General features: G+C 47.0%; 1 protein-coding gene across 1 annotated transcript; it reads left to right on the top strand.

The window, feature by feature from the left end:
- Nucleotides 1–8,440: 8,440 nt before the first annotated feature.
- Nucleotides 8,441–13,163, top strand: FAM43A (family with sequence similarity 43 member A). Its single transcript, XM_081302659.1, has one exon. It carries the CDS (start codon nt 8,667–8,669, stop codon nt 9,960–9,962), a length of 1,296 nt encoding a protein of 431 aa, XP_081158785.1. The 5' UTR covers nt 8,441–8,666; the 3' UTR covers nt 9,963–13,163.
- Nucleotides 13,164–13,382: the final 219 nt, after the last annotated feature.

The raw sequence follows: 13,382 nt of genomic DNA, 5'->3' as shown, positions 1-13,382 counted from the left end.
ATTTCTTTTAAGTTTTTTAGCTGTAGTGGGACACAATATCTTTATTTTACGTATTTTATGTGGTGCTGAGTTTGGAACCCCATGCCTCACATGTGCTAGATGAGCACTCTGCCACAGAGCCACAACTCCAACCCCCCTGGAAATTTCTTTAACAAAGATTTTGATGAATAAGATCTGGGTCTCTGTTTCTAACAAATTCCCAGGTAATACAGATGCTATGGGTAATACTTTGAGTTGCAAGGGTAGTCCACTCCTTTCTAGTGCAGGCAAAGTCATTGAAGTGGATCTGGCTAGAGCTCAATCACAGCAAGTTAACAGAGTTGGAACACTACTGCTTACCCATTTCTGGAATCTCCCAAGCTCTCTATGTGCTACACCTCATTTGGGAACTTTGGGGAACTCCCAAGGAATTGCTGACAAGCCCTGTGGTGCTTGGTAAGCCTTTGGGAATGTAGTGCTTACAGACGGGTAAAGGAATGCACCAGAACATGATTTCTCCCATTTGCCAACTTAGAAGCTATATGTCTTTAAAATATCTGAGAAGGAAGATGAGGAGAAGACACATAAAATAGAATTAGAGACAGCTCCTGAAATTCTTGCCAAAGCTGAGTGGTTAAAGATACCACTAACTCAAGAAATAAGATTAAGTAGATTTTACATGTTACAACACAACAACATATGGTTTAGAGAAACATGCCATCTCTTCCTATAGGTCAATCACTAACTTGAGGCTTTACCTTAATTTCCTTTTCTAGATCTTGTCATCCAGGATTTTGAGAAAATAAACACTTTGGGTTTCTATTGTCATTCATTTAAGGGCTCTGAAATATCTTGACCAAATAAATCAGTGATAATTTAAGTAGGACTGGTGAGGAGTCAAATGTAAGATTAACTAGCAGAACTGATTCCCAGTTGACAAATAAGTATGAAGCATAGCTTAATATTTTCCCTGAGGCATTACTCAAAGAACTGAGTCTCAGTTTTCTTATCTGGTTAATAGGGATAATAATGATAATCATAACTCCTGTCCAGCAGAGATAGCCAATGAGATAATACTGCAAGATTGCCGTCCATTCATTAGTGGGATGAGTGTACGATTTTTTCCCACCAACTGAGCAATGCAGGTAAGAACCCTGCTGGATAATTAATTGTTAAGTGAGAAGGGCAAAGAGGAAAGAAATGGAGGGTGCTGATGAGACAAAAATCACAGGACCCAGATCAAGGAATAAAGTACATGATTGAGGAGGAGAGTGATGATTGTGGTGAAGGGTTGAGTAAGACTCTGGCTGAAGCTGTAGTGAGGGGGTTGCAAAGATTAATGAGCCCAGGTCTCTAACTTCTAACTACAGAAGTGAGTCCACTCATAAACTTCAGAAACAACACAAATGCCAGTGCCAGCCAAATGCCCCTGGTCTTTTTGTCACACCAATCGAAATACTCATCTGTAGGATTTATGTCTGAAGGATTGGTTAGAGTCTCCCAATCCCCCACATAATGAGGTCCTTCCATTGGAGCCGGAATTCTCTGAACAGCTGCCTCCTGGAGGAAGTTGCATTGATTTGGGGATTAGAAGTCTTGTGTCTGGCTTCAAACAGTGACAGCGGGTGTTCCTCATTCATGGTGTTGCATAATGCTCGATTTACCTCATCTGAACAATATTCAAACCCCGAAACTCACGCCCAGAAATAAACCTTGGAGCACTCTTTGCCAATCCAACTCTACACTGCTGAGCTCTGGGCTCCACATTTGCCTGAGAAGAGTGGATGGTTTCTGTTTTGGTTTGCCTTTCACTCCTAAGCTAAAAGTGTGTCAGTGGCAGAAAAATTGTTCCAAGACAAATATGTAGTAGCCCTGTTTCCCTTCACTCTTATTTTCTACACCACCTCCTTCTGCAATTTGCATAGGTGGGAGTTGTGAAAATAGAAGTCTGGCTGTCTCTGTTGAGTGTCCTTGGCTCAGCAGGGAAACTTCCTTGAATTTTCTGCCATTCTCAGTTTATCCCTGTTGAAAATGGGTGGATTCTCACACACAAGTGAGATTCAGTAATTCAGCAGACTCTTTATTGGTGGGTATTTTAAGTGATTGAGTCACTGGACTCAAACATCAATTGCCTGCTTGTGCAAGATGTACATGCAGAAACAATGTCAAAAGCATGTGGCTTTGGTGACACAGGTTGCAGGATCCTATGTGCACTAGATTTATGCCCATGAGTTTTTCTTAACTCTTATATGTGGAATATATAGGGTCTTTTATTCACAATGACTTTGTAACTAGTTTTGTCCTTCACAACAGTCAAGTGAGAAAGGGTATTTTTGGCACTTTGAGTTGTAGGAATTGAGACCCAATAAAATGAAAGAAAGTAAAACAAAGTAAAGGAGGCTAGAAGGAGGATTAATAAACACCAACTCTACAATCTGTACCTAGAAAGTGTTTCCTTCCTTCCTTCCTTCCTTCCTTCCTTCCTTCCTTCCTTGTACTAGGGCACTGGAGATTCAGTATGGACAAATTCCTGCCCTGATGAATTTACATTTCTAGTGATGATCAGACAGGGTTTAGCAGCTCAAATCAGCAGTAGAGCAATGAACTTTTTACCCACAGTTGACCCTTCTCCACCAGGCCTTCTCAGGACCCAGGTTTTGCTTTTTGTCCCTAAGTGTGACACTTCCCCTTAAGTCATTAATAGGAATTAGCATATCAGTCTGAATGAGGATGGAACGCAGAAACATGTCCTATGAGACAAAGGTGATGGAAGTATGACTGGCTTGGGGAGGACACCAGGGCTATGTGAGGACTATTTCCATTTTATGTGCAGGACTGTCACAAGGAAGGGAGAGAAGATTGAGCAGACACAGGGCAAGCAGAACCAGAACACATGGGAGAAGCCACAGAGTTGCAATTTTAGGTTTAATTGGTCTGAAACTTCTTAGAATTAGGGTGGTTCAAGATGGAACGTGCAGCTTTGGACATTCCATCTGCTAGTCCGGGTGTTGAAGAGAAGGCTACCTAACCAGGTGTCGGGATGTTCTAAGGGAGGTTAATGCAAGAGAGTGGGTGTTGGATGGATGACCATTGAGGTGCTCTGCCAGACCCTTGACCCTGATACCTCCCCTTCTTCTTCATGCTACCCTGCCTTTCACCCAGGTATCTGAAACAGCAGGGATAATACTGACAGCCTCACAAAGGGTGCCTAGGTTGGCAAGAGCAGGCCAGTGCCTTTATCATGCAACTCAAGGAGAAGACTACACCTTGCCCTTTCTGTCATAAGAGGGTTGAGGGTTCTGTGAACCACCATGTAGAAGATGCATTCATCATCAGTTACCATTGTCACAAATGGAAATGTCAAAAATAAACACTTTATAAATAAAAGCCACAGAGTTTCTGCTTTAAAGCTAACCATGCAGGGTTAATGATTTTTCCTCCCTCTACCTTCAGAGGGGACAAGCTCTTCTAGTTCTTTCCTGGCCCCTTTGGTGGCAGTGATGAGAAGGCTCTCATAGGCTTGTGGCTTCCCTTCTTTTGGTTTCCTTCTGTGCCTTTGCATTTCTGTATTTTGCCTTTGTCCTCGTGGCAAACATTCTGAGCAAGCAGCCCAGGAAAGGAGAGGCTCCACCGCAGGGGGCACAGCAAGCGCATTTCGCATTTCGGGGGTGCATACCAAGGATAGGAGTAAGGATAGGAGTTTGTGGACTTCTAACCTTGGTCCTCTATTGTTCCTCCTTGACTCCTGCAGTTTCCTGCCATAGCCCCTGTTTTGTGTTGAGTGGTATCCCTCAAAAAGAGAAGTCCTAACCCCTAGGGCTGTTGGTGTGATCTTATTTGAATAAGTGTTGTAGATGTAATCAAGGAAAGAAGAGATTACTGTGATTAGAGTGGTGCCTCATGCCAAGACCCCTGTCCTTAGAAGAGGCAAATTTGAAAAAAACAGAACACAGGGAGAACACCACATGAACATGGAGGCAGAGCCCACGGGGAAATGTCTATAAGCCAAGGAATGTCCAGAACTACAGGCAATCACCGGGCTCTGGGAAGAAGCAGGGAGGTTCTTCCTGTGAGAGGACACAGTTCTGTGGTTTTAAGCCCCCCTCTTCAAGGTAATTAGTTATGGAAGTCCCAGGAAATGAACAAAGCTTTCTGCAATCTTTAGAACTAGAAGGAATTTGCACAGCTCACAGAGAAGCAAATGCCCTGAGAGGGGGCAGCAGCCTGTTCTGGGACCCCCAGTGTGTTAGGGCTGCTTAGAGCTTTGCCTCTGATCCCAGTGCTTCCCTGCTCCAGCTGCTCTAGTGCCCCCCAGTGTGGAAAAAGCCTTCACCTGCCACTCAAGGTACTAGGGAGGCAGGCCTCTGCCAGACCAAAGCACAAAAAAGAATGGTGCTTTGGGGACCTTGGGTAAGTTATTCAACTCCCCCATGCCTACTCCTTTCTCTCTGTAAAAGGAAGAGGTTGGCGCACACCTCACTCGGCACAGTGACATATGCAGGTGCTTAGTACACTTGAGTTTCCTGCTTTTGTCCTGTCATTTAGTGTTCATATGAACTACTTTCTGCAGGAGCAGTTTTCTCTCTCTGGGCTTCTTTCTCCCAGCAACAGCAATCTGCCCCCCCCCCACCCCAGCTTTCAATGCTTAGCATGAAGTACATCCTGCCACAAAGGGGTCTCACTGTTTGCTAGACCTTCTTTTTCCTTCTGAGACTCTGGAGTACTTAGAGTGAAGTTTATCTGTCATCATTACTGTGAGGACCCCGCTGGCCAGCACAGGCCAGAGCACTTTCCCCTGACTCTGTGCACCTGGCTCAGGCTCTTCTAGAGCTCTGCCCAGAGAGACACCTTCCAGACTACGCTTCTAAACCAGCCGCCTTCCATCCTTAGCACTGTTTCCTTTCACCTTATCACCATCTGATATTTTATTAGTTGTTTGTTGATTCTCTGCCTCCCTATGGGCTATAAATCCCATGAAGGCAAACATCTCTGTCTTCTTTACAGTTCTATTCTCAGAAACGACATCAACATTCCCTGTAGATTCTCAACAAATATTTGTTGAACGACTTTGAAATTTCCAGATTTGTCATTTGTCAGCTCTGAAGTCAATGTCCATTCTATAGGATATTGGCGGAGGAGCATTCAGCATCACTTAAAGTGGCAGAAAGCGGGTCCAAAAGCCTTTTATGAGATAAAAAGCTGACTCTTCAATGCCAAACTATGGCCTGGGACTCCTTGTGGCAGCATTTCCTTCCAGCTGTGACTTGGCGGTAGGTGCATTGATTCAACCACTGGCTTGTACAGTTTTATGAGAAACTTTCCCACCAACTGGTACTTCTGCCTGTCACCAGTAGATGGGGCAGTTTCACAAAAAGTACAGTCTGCAGTCTGACCCATTTCTCACCTGACTTTGCTGTGGTTCAGTTCTGGAAGAGCCCTGTGTCTCAGATCTCAAACAGTGCCCTCAGCTTTCCCGGCTGAGGAAACGCAGCTTCAGTTGTGACTTGTGTCTTCAGTTGAATGGGGGTGGCCAGCTTCTTCACAAGATAAGGTGGGCTCGAGAGGTTGGTTGGTCCAGGCTCAGGCCAGGAGGAGGCTGTCCTGTTTCCCTCCTGGGTCTTGGAGCACAGGTAGAAGGCATAACTCACACATTTGCCCAGAACCTTTCTGTTCTTCTGAGGTTAATAATCTCTCTTGTATTAAAAAGGCAGTTGAGGCAGGACATGATCTAGTCACCAGGAACATCTCTGTGGACCTGTACATCTGGGACTGGCCCAGTTGGCCCGTGGATGCCTCCCTGTCACTGTAATTCCCTGCTCTGTCTTTTTTATCATATAAATCCCACAGTGGTACCTCCTGCAGAGAATGAAATCAGCCTTAAATTTCACTACTGCTCCTCTTTTCCCCTTCCAGAACCTTCTGGCCCTTGGTCCTCTGAGACAGTTAGAAATGCTAACCACTTAAGTACAATGTCTGCTTTTGTGGAGTTTTGATTTCAAGATTATAGACCAGCTAAAGATCACTTAGCACAGGTTAATTTGATGTGTTTCTTTCAGAAATTTTTTTCGCTTTGGAAAAGTTACTGTCTACTTCATTGACACTGCAAGATGTTTCAGAAATCCGAGAGAAATTAATGTTGGTTTAATGGTGTATAACAGTCCCACCTCATTCTGGTGCCATGTCTGGCATCCTTCCATTAACCCATCAGGGCAGCTGAGGAGTAAGGCATGATGGCTCTGGTAGAAGGTCATAGGGCCAGCCGGTGTGAGAGGGCCATTCCTTCCTTCCAAGAGTACAGAGAGTAAGAGGGCCCAAAAAGTATTATGAGGAAAGTTTTTCTTTCATTGTTACAGTCATTGAATTCCATCCTACTCTGCACATGTACATGCTTTTTCATACTTCTATAATTTTGCCATCTTGTATACTCAGAAAGACCTCCAATCCTTTGTTGTTTTGAGAAATCCTGTTCATCTTTCAAACATCACCACCTCCATGGAGTCTTTTCTGATTTTCCTTGTCATAATAAACCTTTTCTTATCATAGCTTCTCTGAGCATGTCGGTCTTTCTGAAGGCATTTAGACCACTCTGTCTTCTTATTCACATGCATGTCTCATTCATAAAAACAACAAACATTTATTGTCTCTTTGTACCAGTCACAGAGGACACAGGGTACTTTCATAAAACCTACCTTGCAGGGGAAGCTCAGACAGAGTTTAGTGGCATTTACATCCTTCTTTGGACCAGGAGCTTCTTGGGAATGGGATTTGGGTCTACTCTTAGCTTAGGACCTGTCATCAAAAGGTAATTCAGTACCCATGACTCTGATAAACCTGGGTTAGAATTCAAAGAAAGGTTAAAAGATAGCAAATGTAGGGCCAGGGAATTTCCAGGAGCCACAGTGGTTCTTAAATGAAGATCCAAGATCCCCAGTGGCCTGGGCCTAAGAAGAGAGACCATTGTCAGCCTCCAGGAAGAGCCAGGGAGTTTGTTGCAGGACCATCTAGACATTTATCACACATTCATAATGTGTCAATGCTATAATAAAACTGAGTGACAGGCCTGCCAAAGTAAACTGAGGTCTAACCATATACAGCATTACTTAAAATTGTACCTATCTCAGAAAATTGCTCTACTTTGAGGGCAGGAAGAGGGTGGAGGAGGGTGTTAGGAAGCACCTAATTTATTAACTGTATACAATATTGTTCGCTCTAGTCATCTTACCACTCACTTCACTACCAGCTGTTTACCTGTAAATAACTGGCTCCAAGAAAGTAAATAAAACAAGTCTTTGCCTCTCTGTTGTATTATTAATTAATTATTAATTCTGAAAATAATATTAAATGGCACCCTGAGATTCTGAGAGAGCTGTCTCACAAGGGGAAGGGGACTATTTTCCCAGCCATTTCCACAGGAAATTATAGTTCACAATTTCCACTTCCACTACCTCCCCCAGAAGTTTCGATCTAGACATACATTTATTCAGTGAGTTGCAATTCACCCTGGGGGTGGAGTGTGAGAGATCAAGTTCCTTTTGCTGCGGGGTAACCCCAGTAATTCGTGGTTTCTGTATATAAATGAGATACTGCTAAATTTGAGGCATAGTTGCCAGAATGGATCTGTCTTCTCTTTCTCTCGACCAATGCGTGCAACCTTGTCCCTTTAAGAGACCAGAAAACCGTCGGGCGTCGCAGCTCGAAACTGATCCTCTTCTCTGCTCCTCCCCTGTCCCTGCGCGGCGAATGGTTCATGCCGGCCTATATTTACCCGAAATCTTCCTTCCCTGACGGCAATGATGTGAGGGCAGCCTGCTACCGCTTGCAGGACTGAAGAGGGCGCGCTGCAAAGACCGGCAGCCGACCGTGGAGAGCCCGGGAGTGGAGTTGGACAGTCCTCGGAGAGAAGAAATGAGGTAGCGGCGATCCCCGAAGCCGACCATGCGTGCGCCCCGACCTTGGAGCCCAATGCTGCGGTGGTGGAGCTGGTCTGGACAGTGAGCTGGCGGAGCGTGAGTCCCCGGCATCCCGCTGGAGCGAAGATGCAGTGAGCCACCGCGGGACTGCTGCGCGGGGCCCGCCGCGGCCAGCCGGACCTATCATCTAACCACACTTTGGGCTTGCTACTGATTCCAGGACTTGCTCAGCTGAGGGGTTCTCGGTCTCCAGCACCCCTAGTAGGTGGGGAGCCCTGGACCCTGGGCAAACTGCTTAAGAGTTTCCGCGGCTTCTGGCCCCAGGCCCGGGGTTTGTGTGTGTGTGTGGCAGGGGGCCCTGTTCACGTTGGCCGGAGTTCCTGCAGATTCCCGCACCACCCCGTTGCTTTTGCCAAGGCTCCCTCTATTTATTTGTATGCGCGCACCTCGCTTTTCTTCTGACATTTCCCGCTCCACTCTCCTTCCCTTTTCTCTCGTTGTGTTGCTTGCCTGAGACTTTTTGCCCTCGTCCTTGACCAGGCTGGGGTAAAACTCGAAGCTGAATATTTTCCTTAAACAATTCTTCCCCACCCGCTGCGGGGATCCCAGGCACTATCCGTTCTTCCCTGCCCCCCCTCTTCCTACCACTGGCCGGCTCCCAGCAGTTTTATCTTTCGGTCTTGCCCGGGCCAAGCCCGGCCGGGGCTGGTGGCTCAGCTGGGTTCAGACCCGGGGCTCGGCCGCCGCCGCCCAGCTGCGCCCGGGTGCCCTCCAGAGATGCTGCCCTGGAAGAAGCACAAGTTCGAGCTGCTGGCCGAAGCGCCGCCGCGGCAGGCGTCCAAACCCAAAGGCTACGCTGTGAGCCTGCACTACTCAGCGCTCAGCTCGCTAGCGAGAGCGTGCCCCGAAGGCGCGCTCAGTCGGGTGGGCAGCATGTTCCGCTCCAAGCGCAAGAAGCTGCACATTACCAGCGAGGACCCCACATACACCGTGCTCTACCTGGGCAATGCCACCACCATTCAGGCGCGCGGCGACGGCTGCACCGACCTAGCGGTGGGTAAGATCTGGAGTAAAAGCGAGGCGGGCCGTCAGGGTACGAAGATGAAGCTCACGGTGAGTGCGCAAGGTATCCGTATGGTGCACGCTGAAGAGCGCGCGCTGCGCCGCCCGGGCCACCTCTACCTGCTGCACCGCGTCACCTACTGCGTGGCAGACGCGCGGCTACCCAAGGTCTTCGCCTGGGTGTACCGGCATGAGCTGAAGCACAAGGCGGTAATGCTGCGCTGCCATGCCGTTCTGGTGTCTAAGCCGGAGAAGGCGCAGGCCATGGCCCTGCTGCTCTACCAGACTTCGGCCAACGCTTTGGCGGAATTTAAACGCCTCAAGCGGCGGGACGACGCGCGTCACCAGCAGCAGGAGCTGGTGGGTGCGCACACTATCCCGCTAGTGCCCCTGCGCAAACTGCTCCTGCACGGGTCTTGCTGCTATAAGCCGCCGGTGGAGCGGAGCCGCAGCGCGCCCAAGCTCGGCTCCATCACCGAGGACCTGCTGGGCGAACAGCAGGAGCAGGAGCTACAGGAGGAAGAGGAAGAGGAGCACCCTGAGGGCTGCCTGGAGGAAGAGGAGGAGGAGGAAGAGGAGGAGGAGGAGAATCGTGTGGGGGTGGAGGGCCCAGCAGAAGAGGAGACCGAGGCACAGAGGGCACTGGTGGTGGCCATGCACTTCCAATGTGGGGACTTGCTAGACACCATGGAGAATGGGAGCGAGGAGATGCTGGGGGGCGGCGTCGTCTCGCTGGGCCCTGGGCTGGGGACTCCACCTCCGCTGTCGTGCAGCGCCTCAGAAGTGAAGGCTCAGCTGTCGCAGCTTATTAACGACCTGGGAGAGCTCAGTTTCGGCAACGATGTGCGCACCCTGCAGGCAGACTTGAGGGTGACGCGCCTGCTGTCGGGCGAGAGCACTGGCAGTGAGAGCTCCATCGAGGGCGGAGGCCCGGACGCAACCTCCACCTCTGCTGGGAACAAGTCTGGCTCCGCAGACAGCTCCAGCCCCGATGAGCCCCACTCGGGTTGAGCTCCCAGCAGACTCCTCGGTGCTCCCCTGGCACCCCACAGTGGCTCCCCAACCTTTGTTCTAGCAGTCTCCCTATTCCCCGCCTGCATCCAAGGGAAATCGGGCACGTGGGGCCCTGTTCCTGGGTTCCCTATGGTCCTCCCCATCCACCCTGCGCCCTAACACTTTTTGCTCTTTTGGAGGCGGCTCTGGTTGCGAGTGGGGATGTGGGAGATGTGAAACAGAAGAAAACCCTACGGAGGAGAAAGGGGTAGTCTTCTTGGTGGTGGTGAAGAGAAGGGCCGCTGAAGTTCAAAAAGTCCAGGAGGGCAGTGTGAGGTGCCTGTCCGCCAGTTTCCTGTTTGCTAAGCAGCTGGGGCCTGAGGAGGAGGGGTTAACTTCCTCCCTCAACCCCTCACTGGGCGAGGCCTTGCCCTGTCATTGAGATATCATTTAAAAAAAAAATCTCTCTCACAATGTTTAAGGTTTAAATACCACCCTTTTGCACCCAGTTCTTTTTGGTGAGAGAGCTTGGGCTGTTTACCTCAGACTCAGACTCTTGAAATTCTGCCAAATTCCTCAAATAACTATTGGGGGGGGGTGTTATGAAAGAAAGCAGCATTTTGTTTACAGTTAAAGACATCAAATATCTAAAAAAAGAGTTCTCCTTTAGAGCCACATACACCTTCCTCCTGCCCCAAATATCTCACTCCATGATGCTGTGTAAAATATTTTTGCACTGTTGTGAAGTATTTTTGACATTTTTTGTACATAACTGTGTTCTCAGAGCTGAATGTTTATATCTTTTGCTGTGCAAAAGAAACATGTAAAATGTTGTTCAGTTGTATATATGGAAATGTGTATAAAACATTTTGTTATTTTTTGAGTAGCACTGCTCTGGTTCTGTTGGCATGCCATGGGGAAGAGAATAAATAGGAAAATTTAACAGAACAGGTGAGCATCTGGAACTGCTACAGGAGGTGCTCAGATCCAAGTTGTGCATGGTCTTGGGCCTTTCTGGACGACACAACTCTCGGTGCTGTGTCTGGGACCCAACAGTGTTCCATATTCTTCATTTAAATTGTTTGAACATGGGCTTTTCCTCACCTTTTTGAGCTAATTTTCAGAGAGGTCAGGGTGAGCTCCATTTCCCACTTTCAGACCTGAGAGGTTATGTGTGGAGGAGTGACATTGAGGTCTGCTAAGGTTTTGCCACCTCTTCTGTGGGTTGCCTTAATGATCAAGGATAAGGATACTGCCTGATCTATTCCCTTACAGTCAAGGAGTTTTAGAGATGAATTCCAGACCTAAAGGAAGTTGCCACGGGCTCTCTGAGGAGTGGGGCAGTCTCTGCTTTTCCTGAGAGGAAAACCAAGTAGAGAGAAAAGTTGTAAGTTCCAATCATGTGTGAATGAGTCATGTGCAGGTGGGGTGGGGGTGGGTAGCGGCTTGCAGAGCCCGTTTCCTTCCCCTCTACAACCCAGCCTGGCCCAGTGGGAATGGTATGGAGGGCAAGGCAGAGGGGCTGTTAGAGAGCTTGGTCTGGGTGTGTGTTGTAGGGTTTTCATTTTTTCCTGTGCGCTTGTTTCTGTTGTAAACTCCCAACAGATGTCTCTAGTTGGGCTACACCCGATCAGCTGGAAGTTGTAATAAGATGCTGCCACAACTGTGCCTTCTGCAATTTATTTTTCCCCTTTGCCCTTTTGGGCCTCCTTTGTTATAGAAATGGATCTCCCCCCCCTTCCCTGATGTTTTGCTTTGTTTTTGTCATAAATGTGTTCTGAGCAGTTAGAACCAGAGATCCCAAGGAGTCTGGAATTCACAGAAAACAGAGAGGAAGGGAGGGTGAAAGATTTTTTCCCCCTAATTATTGGGAGTGGTTCAAGAATAAGACTGTCTTTGGAAGAAGAAAAACACCAAAGGGATGGGTGGGAAAAATTTTTTAAAATTTTTTATTTGTTTTAATTAGTTATACATGACAGTAGAATGCATTTATGCACTTTGATATATCATTCATAGATGGGATATAATTTCTCATTTTTCTGAGTGTACATGTTGCAGAATCATATTGGTCATGTAGTTACATATACACATACAGTAATAATGTCTATTTCATTCTACTGACTTTCCTATTCCCACATCCCCTCTCTCCTCTCCCATCACTTCCCTCTACCTAATCTAAGGTAATGCTATTCTTCCCTAGTGCCCCCCACCTTACTGTGAATTAGCATCCACATATTAGAGAAAGCATTCAGGTTTTGTGGGATTGGCTTATTTTGCTTAGCATGATATTCTCCAACTCCATCCATTTACTGCAAATGCCATAATTTCACTCTTCTTTAAAGCTGAGTAATATTCCATTGAGTATATCTACCACATTTTCTTTATTAATTCATCTATTGAGGGACACTTAGGTTGGTTCCATAGTTTAGCTATTGTGAATTGAGCTGCTATAAACATTGACATGGCTGCATTACTATAGTATGCTGATTTTATTAAAAAATATTTAGTGTCTTCTTAAGGACCTTGGGATATGGGCCAGGCCTTTGAATCTGTTTTATTTGTTTTGGAAGAGTTCCTATTCCTCTCCCTGAATACCTGAGATACATATCGTTGAATGGCGATTTATTTAATTTAATTAATTTATTTATTTGTGGTACTGGAGATTAAATCCAGAGGTGCTCTACCACAGAGCTACATCCCTGGCCCTTTTTGTTTTATTTTATTTTGAAACAGGGTCTTGCTAAATGCTGAGGCTGGCCTCCAATTTGTATTGCCTGCCTCAGTCTCCTGAGTGGCTGGGATTACAGGTTATGCCACCATGCCCAACTTGGACCATACTTCTAAATGCCTAGTAGAGATCAGGAAGGTCAAAGCCAAGTCTACCTGCATACCCACATTGATGTGGCCTTCCACATCAGCAGATAGCTGTGTGGGCCATCATCATCTTGTAGGACTATATCTCACATTTCCAATTATTTCCACACATTGCCAACTTCACTGCTGTTCAAAAATTGTGAAGACCACAAACAGTGGATATAATATGGCTGATACTTGGGAGCCGAGCAGGGTGTGTCTGCTTCATTCTTATCCAATTTATGTGTCTGGTGAGAATGCCAAGGTTGGCTTTCATTTGTAGTGAATGGGGGTGTGGTAATTGGTCAAAAAGCTCAGACAAATTGCATTTAAATCAACACCATCAATAAATATAAGTCAACTGTCTTTAAAGTCTGATTTTTCCTCTGATACAATTTATAAATAGAAAGGAGGGATTCAAGGAGGAGGAAGAAGAAGGAAAACAGACTGCAAACTAACCAGCTCTCTTCTTCCCTGACCCCTAGTACTCTCCCTTTCTCCTCTTCTGCCCTCTGCTTTTTGGTTCCTATCTCTACTGCACACTGGGGCTCTTGACAGATGTAATTCTAGAAGAGATGTGAAGGT

The sequence above is a fragment of the Spermophilus citellus genome (assembly GCF_964194105.1).
Source record: "Spermophilus citellus genome assembly, chromosome: 7".
Taxonomy (NCBI): Eukaryota; Metazoa; Chordata; class Mammalia; order Rodentia; family Sciuridae; genus Spermophilus; species Spermophilus citellus.
This window is presented reverse-complemented; position numbering and strand designations above follow the sequence as displayed.